Source organism: Plecotus auritus, assembly GCF_963455305.1.
Source record: "Plecotus auritus genome assembly, chromosome: 5".
Classification (NCBI taxonomy): domain Eukaryota; kingdom Metazoa; phylum Chordata; class Mammalia; order Chiroptera; family Vespertilionidae; genus Plecotus; species Plecotus auritus.
The window spans coordinates 176,661,257-176,674,856 of record NC_137776.1 but is presented as its reverse complement, the minus strand read 5'-3'; the positions used below and the strand labels follow the sequence as shown (position 1 = coordinate 176,674,856).

At 38.7% G+C, this 13,600-nt stretch overlaps 1 protein-coding gene across 3 annotated transcripts in view; it reads left to right on the top strand.

Annotated features, from left to right (window-relative positions):
* The window catches only part of RC3H2 (ring finger and CCCH-type domains 2), a 40,988-nt gene extending 27,966 nt beyond the window's left edge, over positions 1-13,022 (top strand). Inside the window, exons 11-21 of one of the 3 annotated variants that reach the window (XM_080668117.1) lie at positions 3,463-3,677; positions 4,361-4,791; positions 5,637-5,807; positions 7,691-7,837; positions 8,128-8,341; positions 9,697-9,781; positions 10,092-10,137; positions 10,221-10,355; positions 10,864-10,971; positions 11,067-11,215; positions 11,803-13,022. In XM_080668117.1, the coding sequence (XP_080524243.1) occupies positions 3,463-3,677; positions 4,361-4,791; positions 5,637-5,807; positions 7,691-7,837; positions 8,128-8,341; positions 9,697-9,781; positions 10,092-10,137; positions 10,221-10,355; positions 10,864-10,971; positions 11,067-11,215; positions 11,803-12,001 (1,900 nt within the window). In that variant the 3' untranslated portion in view covers positions 12,002-13,022. Of the gene's footprint in view, positions 1-3,462; positions 3,678-4,360; positions 4,792-5,636; positions 5,808-7,690; positions 7,838-8,127; positions 8,342-9,696; positions 9,782-10,055; positions 10,138-10,220; positions 10,356-10,863; positions 10,972-11,066; positions 11,216-11,802 lie in introns of all 3 variants that reach the window. The other 2 variants (XM_080668116.1, XM_080668118.1) reach the window with 2 other exon arrangements.
* Positions 13,023-13,600: the final 578 nt, after the last annotated feature.

The following is a 13,600-nucleotide window of genomic DNA, read 5'->3' as shown; positions in this document are numbered from 1 at the left end:
AGTGATCACCTCATCTGTCACCATTCAATATTATAATACTAGTGACCTGGCGCACGAAATTCGTGCACATTAAAAGGGGATTAATTAGAGGAAATAATTTAATATTGCTATTTGCCCTTTCTCTATAATAGAAGTGTCAGAGATGAAAGAAAATTAGTAAAATGTATATGAAAACCTTCCTCCTGTCAAAGTCTGGGGCTCACCATGGGACCCAGAGTCAAGTCCCCACCCACTCACATGCACCTCAAAATCCCGTGAGACCCAGACCTGGCCACAACCCCCCCTCCCCCCCGCATTGGGCTAGATCCAGACCCAGCCAGTCCCACCCTTGCCAAGCCCTGCCAGGCAGGGGGCGTAGCCTCAGGTCCCCTGGCCCGGCACCAGGACGGGAGGGGGGTGGCCTGAGGTCCCCCAGCCCAGACAGGGGCGGGGGGCATGCCTTGAGGTCCTCCATCAAGCCCCGCCAGGTTGGGGATATGGCCTGAGATCCCCTGTCAAGCCCCGCTGGGTGGGAGGCATGGCCTGAGTTCCCCTGTCAAGCCCAGCCAGGCAGGGGGGCGCAGCTTCAGTTCCCCTGGCCCGGTGCTGCGGCTGGGGGTGCAGCCTGAAGTCCCCTGTGAAGCCCCACCAAGTGGGGGGTGTGGCCTGAGGTCCCCCGGCCTGGCGCTGGGGCGGGGGGAGCAGCCTGAGGCTCCCTAGCCCAGCACCAGGACAGGAAGCACACCTTGAGGTCCCCTGTCAAGCCCTGCCGGGTGGGGGGGCAGGGCACAGCCTGAGGTCCCTTGTCAAGCCCTGCCGGTGGAGGGCATGGCCTGAGGTCCCCTGTCAAGCCCTGCTGGGTGGGGGGGGCACGGCCTGAAGTCCCCTGTCAAGCCCCACCTGGTGGGGGACATGGCCTGAGGTCCCCCGACCTGGCACTGGGGCGGGGGTACATCCTGAGGCCCCCTGGCCCAGCACCAGGACAGGAAGCGCACCTTGAGGTCCCCCATCAAGCCCTGCCAGGTGGGGGGCATGGTTTCAGGTCCCCTGGCCTGGCACTGGGGCAGGGGATGCGGCCTGAGGTCCCCCAGCCTGATGCCAGGGTGAGGGGCGCAGCCTGCAGTCCCCTGTCAAGCCCCAAGGGGATGGGAGAGGGCAGAGCCTCAGGTCCCTGCTGATTGCTCGTTAAGGCTCCTTATGGGAACTTGGCCTCAGCTGTGGGTTCAGCCACCTTTGCAATGGAGTGATGGTCAATTAGCATATTCCCTCTTTATTAGATAGGATTATTGACTTTATTTCCAATGATATATTTTACATGCTCGTGGCTATTTTGTAACTACCAATTTGTACTTCTTAATCCTTTCCCCTTTTTCATCCATCACCCCAATTCCCCTTCCATCTGGCAAGCATCAAAATATTCTCTGTATCTATGAGTTTGTTTCTGTTTTGTTTGTTCATTTATTTTTGCTTTTTTTAGATACCACATATAAGTAAAATCATATGGTATTTGTCTTTCTCTGACTTATTTTACTTAGCATACATAATACCTTCTGGGTCCATCCATGTTGCTGCAGATGGCAAGATTTCATTCTTTTTTTTTTTACTGAGTAATATTCCATTGTATATATGTACCACTTCTTCTTTATTCATTCATCTATTGAGGGGCACTTAGGTTGCTTCCATATCTTGGCTGTTATAAATAATGCTGCAATGAACATATGGGTGTATATATATGTCTTTTCTAATTAGTGTTTGGGTTTCTTCAGGTAAATACCCAGAGCGGAATTGCTGGGTCCTTCTTTATCTCTTGTTGTAGCCTTTGTTTTAAATTGTTTTGTCTAGTATAAGTATTGCTACCCTAGCTTTTGTTTGTTTTTATTTTCATGAAATATCTTTCTCCATTCCTTTACTTTTGGTCTGTGTGTGTCTTTCCAACTGAAGTGAGTGTCTTATAGACAACATATGAAGGGTCTTGTTTTCTTATTCATTTAGCCACCCTGTGTCTTTTGGTTGGAGCACTTAAGGTAATTGTTGATAGATATGTAGTTATTGCCACTTTATTATTCATACTAGAGGTCCAGTGCATGAAATTCGTGCACTCGGCGGGGGGAGAGGGGAGGTCCCTCAACCCGGCCTGCGCCCACTCTCAGTCTGGGACCTCTCTGCTCCTTACTGCTTGGCTCACTGCTCCTTAGTGTTGCCACGGAGGCAGGAGAGGCTCCCACCACTGCCGCTGTGCTCGCCCACCATCAGCCCAGCTTCTGGCTGAGTGGCACTCCCCCTGTGCACTGACCACCAGGGGCAGCTCCTGTGTTGAGCGTCTGCCCCATGGTGGTCAGTGCATGTAATAGCAACCAGTCATTCCGCTGTTTGGTCTATTTGCATATTACCCTTTTATTATATAGGATTTTTTATCTTTTTTTCTTCTATTCTTAAAGAAGTCCCTTTAACATTTCTCCTAATACTGCTTTGGTGGTGATGCACTTTTAGCTTTGTCTTGTCTGGGGGAAAGTTTGAATTTTTAAATTAGTAAATTTTAAAATTGTATTTATTGAATTTAGAGAGGGGGAAGAAAAGAGATAGACATCGATTTGTTGTTCCACTTATTTATGCATTCATTGGTTGATTCTTGTATGTGCCCTGACCTGGGGGCTGAACCCGCAACCTGGTCAGGGCTAAAACTTTGACTTCTTAAAAGCCATGATGAGGTCCTGTGGAGCTGATTGCTTGGTGACTCAACAAAGAAAATCCATTGTGGGTTTTTGTTTTTTGGTGTTTTTTTCATTTGCTTAGCATCACTTTGTATACTTCATTCCATTCCCTTCTTTGGGTGTTGTTTTTTTTTTTTAAGATAAAAAGTTTGAGTATGTTGTGTTTATTTAATGAGTAGCTATTTCATTGGAGTTTTGTTCATCCAACAGATATTTACTACGTGGCAAAGAACTATTTCATTTGTCCAACAAATGTTTATTTAGTGCCTTCTGTGTGCCAGGAACTTTTCTAAGTCCTGGAGAGACAGCAGTTAACAAAACGGCTGTTCCTCTGTGTGTTTATATTTCAGCTAAGCTAACTCTTAATAGAGCAACCCTTTTCATGTCTGTCTTCTTTGTTCTTAAGAATACTACTGGTAGACTATGTTGTTTCTGTTGAGGACTCATGGAAAAGGAATTTTAAAATTTTTCAATAGGAAAAACTTTTGTTCAAAACACAAGTGAAAAGAAACTGATGGGTCACATTAGTGCCTGGGATTTGTTTGTATTTCTTTTTGTTCTTATCAGAGATCTGTCACGATTCTGCTGTGAGTTAGCAATGTTAGGTGGCAATGAAATTCATTGCCTTATTTGTCACTATGGAAATTTCTAAAGTATCTTTCTATTAGTTGTTTTGCTATATAATTACAAAAAAATGCCTACTGAGGAAGAGTTAAGAGTCATAGACAGTGCAGTGATTCATCATTTGCTTTTTGTTAAATTTTCTCTCCAGTAAAATTGGTTCTCCACCCAAGACTCCTGTAAGCAGTGTAGCAGCTACCTCAGCTGGGCCCTCTAATGTTGGAACAGAACTGAATTCTGTGCCTCCAAAATCCAGCCCATTTATAACTAGAGTACCAGTATATCCTCAGCATTCTGAAAACATTCAGTATTTTCAAGATCCAAGAACTCAGATACCCTTTGAAGTCCCACAGTACCCACAGACAGGTAAGTAATTTTAGACAGTTCTAAGAAAAAAAGAAACTAATATAACATTTGCTGCCCTTAGATAAGTAAGTTAATAATTTATGTCTATCTAGAATATTTGGACTTAAAAAATAATCCATTGGACTTCATGACCCCTAAAATTCTTTTTTGCCCTAAGAATATATAAGTCTACATACAAATAGTTTTAGAGTTGTCATTCTTATGAATCAAAGATAGGGTCCATAGAAGAGCTTCAGGGAGTTCTGTAAATCCCCTGAAATGATATGCAAAATGTTTGGTTTATATACTTAGGTGTAATTTTGGAAAGACAACACACAACTTAAATATATTTTGAAAAAGGTTTTAACCTCAGCTCCCAACAAGGTTAAGAATCGAAGATGTAATTATAATTACTTAATTCAAAACCTGTGGCAATAGATGCCGTAGGAGGAAATTTACCAACCATCTGTTAATAGCTCTATCATATGTTTTTAGAGAGCAGTTTAACAAAGTAATGAATGTTAATGATTTTCATATAGTGGTGTCTTGAAAGGGTTTAGCTTCTTTCAAAAGCAGGGGTAACTAAAGTAAGGTCAAAGCTTATTTTATTTTCCCACATTTAAAGATTGCTTTAGACTTAAACGATTATAAAATGTTGGATTTTACTAAGATTACATTAAATATTCCTCTTTCCAATTTTTAAGGATACTACCCACCACCTCCAACGGTACCAGCTGGTGTGGCTCCCTGTGTTCCTCGCTTTGTGAGGTCCAATAATGTTCCAGAGTCCTCCCTCCCACCTGCTTCCATGCCATATGCTGATCATTACAGTACATTTTCCCCTCGAGATCGAATGAATTCTCCTTACCAACCTCCTCCTCCGCAGCCATATGGACCAGTTCCTCCAGTACCTTCTGGAATGTATGCTCCTGTGTACGACAGTAGGCGCATCTGGCGTCCACCTATGTACCAACGAGATGACATTATTAGAAGCAATTCTTTACCTCCTATGGATGTGATGCACTCGTCTGTCTATCAGACGTCTTTGCGAGAAAGATTTAACTCCTTAGATGGGTATTATTCAGTGGCTTGTCAGCAACCAAGTGAACCAAGGACAACTGTGCCTTTACCAAGAGTAAGTGATGATGGAAATAGGAATGCTGCTGTGGTGTAATGGTTAAGAACCCAATGTGTGGTGTCAGACCACCCAGGTATATATCCTCGCTCCTCCACTCACTAACTGTGTGACTTACGGAAGTTACTTGACTTCTCTATGTTAGTTTTTTCATCTGTTTGATGGGAATAATAGTAGTACTTACCTCATAAGGCTGTTGTGAGGATTAAATCAGAAAAACAAAGCTCTTAGAACTGGACCTGATACGTATTAATGCTCAGTAAATTTTTTTTTTCCCCCCGCTAAAATCAGGATTTATTTATTTATTTTTGTTTGTTTGGTTGGTTTTTATTTGTTTTTTTAATTGTTTGAAGTATTACAAATAGTAGTACATATGTCTCCTTTTTTTTTTCCCCATTGACCTCCCCCCGGCCTCCCCTTCCCCCCAGTACATGCCTTTACCTGCCCCCCCCCCCCCCGCAGTGTCTTTTATCCATTGGTTATGCTTATATGCATGCGTACAAGTCCTTCGGTTGATCTCTTACAATGCTCAGTAAATGTTTGGATAGGAAACTGATGGGAAGGTAAAAAGAAATCTTCAAAATACAGGAATAGGGTTTACTTTCAGTGTCTCCACATTCATACAAATGACTTTCCAAAACCCCAAAAGTGAGTGCTCAGATTTTACTTTAATATACCTTGACCCTTTCATTTAATTGTGTAGAGAATAGGCTAGGATGACTTCCCTATTGTATTGTTTTTCATCCCAAATATATAATAAATTGTTTACTTTATTTCCACAGGATATAGTTAAATTTATTTACTGCTCCCTACATGATTAAGATTGTTTCTTTTTCCCTCCTTAGGATCCTTGTGGTCATTTGAAGACCAGTTGCGAGGAGCAGATAAGAAGAAAGCCAGAACAGTGGGCACAGTACCACACTCAGAAAGCGCCTCTTGTCTCTCCAGCTCTTCCTGTGGCAACACAGTCTCCAACACCACCTTCTCCTCTGTTCAGTGTAGACTTTCGCACTGACGTAAGCAAGGTTTCAACCACTTGATGCAGGGATGGGTCAAACAACTGACTTCAGAGCACCCGTTCAGTCCAGGGTTAGCTGTGGTGGATATTTTGCAGTGGTTTGGTTCACACGTGTTAAATTTGTAAGCATTATGGATAGATTTTGTGAGACACTGAAGACCTTTAAGACATAGTCCTTTTTTCACCAAGAATTCAAAATCTTTTCAGCAGTATAGTTCTCATTATTTTTTATGATTGTTGTTAATAACAGCATTTATATCTGCCATTTATTGAGCACCTACTTGTGCCAGGCACTGTACCAAGCATTTACATAATGTTATTTAATTCTCACAAAAACCTTAGGAGGTAGGTGTTATCCATATTTTGTAGGTTAGGAATCCTACCCAGAGAAGTTAAGTAATTTGCCCATGTAATAAATTCAGTCTATAAGTAAATGAGATTTGAATCTTGGTCTACCTGAGATATTTCTTCCCTACTTTACAAAAGGTGCAGAAATGCCTACTGTATTATTCATGGTGTTTTACATCATGAATTATTGTTCTTGTCATCACAAAACAAGTTTTTAAACCAGGATCATTTCAATCTATTCTGGTATTTTTAGTACTTTTATATTTAAACACACCATTTTTTTTAAAGCTCCTCTAGTTTATTCCCCATCCCTAGAGTTTCTAATAAAAAAAGTTTTTTGAGTCCCTTCCTATGAAAACTTTTAAACAAAAGTAGAGAGAATAGTGTAATAAACCCCATGTGCCCTCACCTGGATTCCACAGTTATCAACTTAGTGAACCTTATTTGTACCCACTCTTCCTACTGGATTATTTTGAAGTAATCCTAGACATCAAATATTTTCATCCATGAACATTTCTTTTTTCTTTTTTTAACTTAAAAAATATTTTTTGTATTTGTTCATTTTAGAGAGGGAAGGAGAGAGAGAAAGAGAGATTAGTTGACCCATCTATTTATGCATTCATTGGTTGGTTCTTGTATGTGCCCTATCCGGGGATCAAACCTGCAATCTTGGTGTATCAGGACGATGCTCTAAGCAACTGAGCAACCCGGCCAGGGCCCATCCATGAATATTGCAATAAACTATTGAATTTTTAAACTAAATTGAAATTTTTTTCATCAAACTTCTTAAGAACAGGTAAACATCTTGACAAGAGAGTGAAAGATTTGCCACTTGCTTAATAATAGAAAACTGGATTTACATTTTTTATACGATGCTTTAGAAAGTATTTCCCTAAGACTCAGATCTGCTATTAATATGACTTGGGATAAGTAATCTAATCTTTTTGGCCTTGAGTTTTCTTATCTATTTAATTAATAAACTAGATTTAATTATTCTTTCAACTGTAGTATTCTTGTTCTACAGTTATCCTTATAGTCTCTCTAAAATTTATCCACTTCCCCTTCTAGATCCAGAGCCGCCATTGCATTATTTTTGTCCTTTATTTAATACTGTATGGTTTTTCAGTTATGTTTCCTTATTTCCTTATTCTTTTCTCAAAATGATAAACTACTTCAGGACATGGACTGTAATCTATGTGTATGTTTGCTTCCTTTTTTTTTCTGGAGCACCTTATATTACGTTAGAAGCATGCTGTAAATGATTTGTTGATTGGTTTTAATAGTTTCAGTCAGGGATTCCTTATGAGCACTTAAAGGAAAAGGAGAAGACATTCTATTTTCTATTACTAAATAATATAAAGACAAATAGTAAAAATACCATGTGTTATTTGTGACAGTTTTTTTAGTCACTGAAGGTTTAATTATTCACTATGAAGTCCTCTGTATGCTATAGTAGTTGCTTAATATTAGTTACAAGTGTATAAGTTTAAGTTTTTTACTAATTGGCTGTGCCTTTTTCTATTTTTTAATCAGCTCTCTGACAGTGTGAGTGGGACAAAATTTGAGGAAGACCATCTTTCCCATTATTCTCCCTGGTCTTGTGGCACCATAGGCTCCTGTATAAATGTCATTGATTCAGAGCCCAGAGATGTGATTGCTAATTCAAATGCTGTGTTAATGGTATGATTCCAGGGGCTGGGAGGCTGTTATGCATGTTGACTTAGGTTTTAGAATGTTTGAATACTTTCATCTTCATTGTTGCTATAAGTCTGAACTAAATTGAATTTAATGTTTAAATATTTGAGCCCAGTTTGGTGGTTTAAAATAGATGTTGGATTGTCATTGAGATCTACAGCTAGTGTTGAATTTAGCAGATAACTTAATTACTTGTCTTTTGAAAGCATGTGCTTGTAATACTAGCTGAAGTAATTGCCAGTAATCCTATTACTGATTTTCTTTGGTTTATGTAGGACCTAGACAGTGGCGATGTTAAGAGAAGAGTACATTTATTTGAAACTCAGAGAAGGACAAAAGAAGAAGACCCAATAATTCCTTTTAGTGATGGACCTATCATCTCAAAATGGGGTGCAATTTCCAGATCTTCCCGTACAGGGTACCATACCACGGATCCTGTCCAGGCCACTGCTTCCCAAGGAAGTGCGACTAAGCCCATCAGCATATCAGGTAACCCATTTAACTAACACCTCACCTGATATACTCTAGCACAGTGTTTTTTGTTGTTGTTTTTGTTTTGTTTTAGTATATTTTTTATTGATTTCCGAGAGGAAGGGAGAGAGAGATAGAAACATCAATGATGAGAGAAAATCATTGATCGGCTGTTTCCTGCACATCCCGCACTGGGGATCCAACTGGCAACCCGGGCATGTGCCCTTGATCAGAATCGAACCCAGGCCGCAGAACTTCAGTCTGCAGGCCGACGCTCTATCCACTGAGCCAAACCGGCTAGGGCAGCCCTGTTTTTTGAAATTTCATTTATTTATTTTATTTTTTCCCATCACCATTTATCACCTCTATGCCCTCTTTCACCTCCACTTCCACCCCCCACCCCACAATTACCACACTGTTGTCCGTGTCCATGAGTTTTCTCTCTTTTTTTTTTTTTAATATATTTTATTGATATTTCACAGAGAGGAAGAGAGAGGGATAGAGAGCTAGAAACATCGATGAGAGAGAAACATCGATCAGCTGCCTCCTGCACATCTCCCACTGGGGATGTGCCCGCAACCAAGGTACATGCCCTTGACCGGAATCGAACCCGGGACCTTTCAGTCCGCAGGCCGACGCTCTTATCCACTGAGCCAAACCGGTTTCGGCAGTTTTCTCTCTCTTTTTTTTATCCCTCTCTCTTTTTTTTTTCCTCAGTTCCTCCCATCTCCCATCCCCCAAGCTGTCTGCCTGCTCTTTATCTATGTGTCTGTCTCTATTCTGCTTGGTAGCTCAGTTTGTTCATTAAATTCCACATATGGTACTTGTCTTTCTCTAACTGGCCTATGTCACTTGGCATAATGTTCTCCAGGTCCATCCATGCTGTTGCAAAGGATAAAGTTTTCTTTAGCATTTTTTTGTTGTTGTTTTGTTGTTATCTTTAGCATTTTTTTTAAAATCCTCAGTTTAACAACCACAGGAAACTCAGAATTAAATGGTTTAGCCAAGAGAACATGGCTCGTTGGATAAAATATGGATCTTTTTTGAAAAGTATCCCATTCATGCCCTAACTGGTTTGGCTCAGTGGATAGAGCGTCAGCCTGCAGACTGAAGGATCCTGGCTTTGATTCCAGTCAAGGGCACATGCCTGGGTTGCAGGCTCGATCCCCAGTCACCAGCATGCAGGAGGCAGTCAGTCAATGATTCTCTCTCATCATTGATATTTCTATCTCTCCCTCTCCCTTCCTCTCTGAAATAAAAAAAATAAAAAAATTAAATAATAATAATAATAAGTAAATCTTTAAAAAGATTATCTATTCACATATACTGATTTTTTACTTTTCTGATCATTGTTTCTTTATACATTTCTGTAGATTATGTCCCTTATGTCAATGCTGTTGATTCAAGGTGGAGTTCTTATGGTAGTGAGTCCACATCATCAGCACACTATATTGAACGGTAAGGTTACTCTTAATTCTTGAGGATTTTCTATTCTCAGACTTGTATATATCCTCAGAGTACAGATTCTATCCCCAATTATTCATAAAATGTGCTTTGCTAGTTTTAACTATATAACAAATTTCTGAAAAAATATTTACTTTTACATTTGGAATGATGACTCAGATTTTCAGGATTGATCTGTTACATAAAACATATGTAGAATATAGTTATTACTGCTTTAGCTGCTTCACTTATTTTACTTTTATTACAATAAACATGTTTCTCTTTAAAGGGACAGATTCATTGTTACTGATTTATCTTGTCATAGAAAGCATTCCAGTACTGGAGACCTTTTAAGCATTGAACTTCAGCAGGTAGGTTCTGTGTCACTCAGCTTTGACTTTCTGAAAAATAGAATGGTGGTTGGAAGCTAACTTTACTTTTCATCCTCCTCTAGGCCAAGAGTAACTCATTGCTTCTTCAGAGGGAGGCCAATGCTCTGGCCATGCAACAGAAGTGGAATTCCCTGGATGAAGGCCGTCACCTTACCTTAAATCTACTAAGCAAGGAAATTGAATTGAGAAATGGAGAGGTAAAGAAACTGAACCTACCAGCTTCATGCTTAAATGTATTTGTTGTTTGCTGTTGCTGTGCATGGGTTTATGTCTTTACTTAGTGCATTTTAGTGTGCCTTTTTCTTATATGCTTGCTTTTAAAACTTAACAGTAGCAATAAAATTGTGGTCCCAGATTTCTTAAATAATTTTTTAGATCAATCATTGGGATTCCCGCTTAAATTTAAAAGGGAAGCCCTAGTTTCCACAGGTATAAAATCGTTATTTTTTGCCGAAACCGGTTTGGCTCAGTGGATGGAGCGTCGGCCTGCGGACTGAAAGGTCCCGGGTTCGATTCCGGTCAGGGGCACATACCTTGGTTGCGGGCACATCCCCAGTGGGGGGTGTGCAGGAGGCAGCTGATCGATGTTTCTCTCTCATCGATGTTTCTAGCTCTCTATCCCTCTCCCTTCCTCTCTGTAAAAAAAAAATCAATAAAAAATATATTAAAAAAAAAAAAAATCGTTATTTTTTTTTTACGTTACAGAGTGATTATACAGAAGATGCAACTGATACTAAGCCTGATAGGGATATTGAATTAGAGCTTTCGGCACTTGACACTGATGAACCTGATGGACAGAGTGAACAAATTGAAGTAAGTAACACAGGTGGATGTTTAGGAGGCTTTATTCCATTGGCAACTAAAATAAAATACTTCCATACTGGAGGATTAACACTTTATTTTCTTAGGAGATCCTGGATATACAACTTGGTATCAGTTCTCAAAGTGATCAGTTGCTGAATGGAACTGCAGTGGAAAATGGGCATCCAGTCCAACCGCACCCAAAGGAGCCATTGGAGCAGAAGAGACAGAGTTTAGGTGAAGACCATGTGATTCTGTGAGTGTTAGACAGAAAATTCATAACCATGAATATTTAAAGTGAAATAGATGTGGTGTTTAATTCATTTTTTACTTTTTTATCCTGTGAGGGGAAGATCTTATGTAATGGGCAATGATTTTGGTCAGTCTAGATTTTTAGGAGAGAAGAACTAAATTTGAACTAACAAAGTAGTCCATTTTAGTAGCCTGAAATTTACTTTTTCTTGGGGTAAAAATTAGTCTTTGTGCTCTAGCATCAGGTTATACTCCTCAGTCTGATAGCCAATCTTACAGACTACAAAATGGAGAGTTAAAACCTATATGAAGGGTTTCCCTTTTTAAAAATCTTGGTAAGAGAACTTGGTTTTAATATTGCCACTGTGTATAATTACTGTAAAAAATATGGGCTAACCTTAAACTTGATAGTTTGTTGGTCTGAAATTAACCAGTATTTTAATTATTAGAAAAAGACATTTTTAGTGATACCTGATACTTTTTACTGTTAAAGACATGCCTTTGCTAGAGGCTCTTAAAGTTTGGTATAACTTTTTACATATGTATTAAGTAAAGCTAATTTGTTTTCAATGTCATTTATTTTTTTCTCAGGGAGGAGCAAAAAACAATTCTGCCAGTAACGGCTTGCTTTAGCCAGCCACTTCCAGTGTCCATTAGCAATGCAAGTTGCCTCCCCATCACCACATCTGTCAGCGTTGGCAACCTCATTCTGAAAACTCACGTTATGTCTGAAGATAAAAATGACTTTTTAAAACCTGTTGTTGCAAATGGGAAGATGGTTAACAGCTGAAAGGAGATTCATCTTTCAAATTTGTGACCATACCATGGAAGCATTTACACTAGCTTTTTATATATATATAATATATATTATATAATGTATATTTTTTTTAAAAAAAAAGATATTACTGGGGGCATCCAGTTCCTGTGGACTCTTTGATACTTCAAGCCCTCTTGCATTAGCATTATGAAAAAAGAAAAAAAGAAAATTTACTAGGGTGTAACATGTTCACTTTCCAGAAGTGATTGGAATTTGGACATTTAACTTAAGCTTCAAGCAGCTTTTTATGAGTTTGTAGCAATCCGGTGCAGTAACTGAGCCATTTCCTATTTTAAATGGCTTCTATAGAAAATTAACAACTCAGTTATTAAACTAGCAGGATCCTACAATGATACATCTAGTGAAAGTAGACTTAATTAACTTATTTATTTCTATTTTATGTTTCACTAAGAGAAATTTCCATCTCATTCCAGCTGCTTTATTTATCTTTTTCATGGGACTTTGCATGGATTTTTTTATTTTTGTTTTTTACTTTGAAGAGTGGAGTTAGATGTTCTTACCATAGAATTTTGCAGGGTTATATACTAGCTTTCTTTACTGCATTATATGTAGGATTGTGGTGCAGTGCTTTTATCTGTAGCATTGAAATTTTTTTAATTTTCCATTTTTCAATAATAGTTTCTGCTTTGTTAATATTTATAACAGGCTACTTGTTGAAGTAATTAAATATATAACCAAGTGCCTAAGTCTTTCAGCTGATGTACTAGATATTAAATTCTCCTAAGTTATGCAGAATCGTTTTTACAATTTTGATAAATTATGCACTAATGTAATGGCAGTTTTTTAAAATGCAGATTTAAGCCTGTACATTATTGATTCTGATGACTTGGCAAAAGAATCAGGTGCTTTCAGCTTTCTTGAGAAAACCCTGTATGTAGCGTTTGCACTGACTAACAAGATGGTATTGCTGGGTTTTTTATTTAAACTAATTATTTTGGATGTTCATTGCATTATCTTGGTTAAATATTGTTTATTGTTACTTGATGTTGGGGTTTAATTTTCCCTTTTTTTTTTTTTTTTTTTTTTTTTTTTTTTTTTTTTTTTTTTTTTTTACTGTTAGGTTGATAAGACTATGAACCATGTAATAATAGAACATTGGCTAACCTTTATTCATACTTAAAAACATGAATAATTTCTGCCCTGCTAACATGTGACTGAAAGTGTTTTGACTTGGCATCTGAAAGTATGCAGTATATTCAACTAGGCATACCCCAGATTTTTTGGAGGTATTTTATTGAAACCTAAATTTCAGTCAACATGTGAAAAGTTGGGCATTCCTTCCTGGTGATCTTACCTATGGTTTGTTTTCCCCCATTTCTTTAAGATTAGTTTGACTTTTATTACTATTTTTTTAATTAACTTCTGTGAAGTTGTTTACTCTGAAAATTGTACTGGAATATTTTAAGCCAAGCTGATCTTTCACCAGGTGTACTGTATGTAAGGGCTTTTCCTGCTAGCAAAATGCTTAAACAGGATCATGTTATTGGTCGTCTGAGCTATTTAGTTGTTTTACAAAACCACAGCATTGTATCAGATAAGATTTTGATAAAA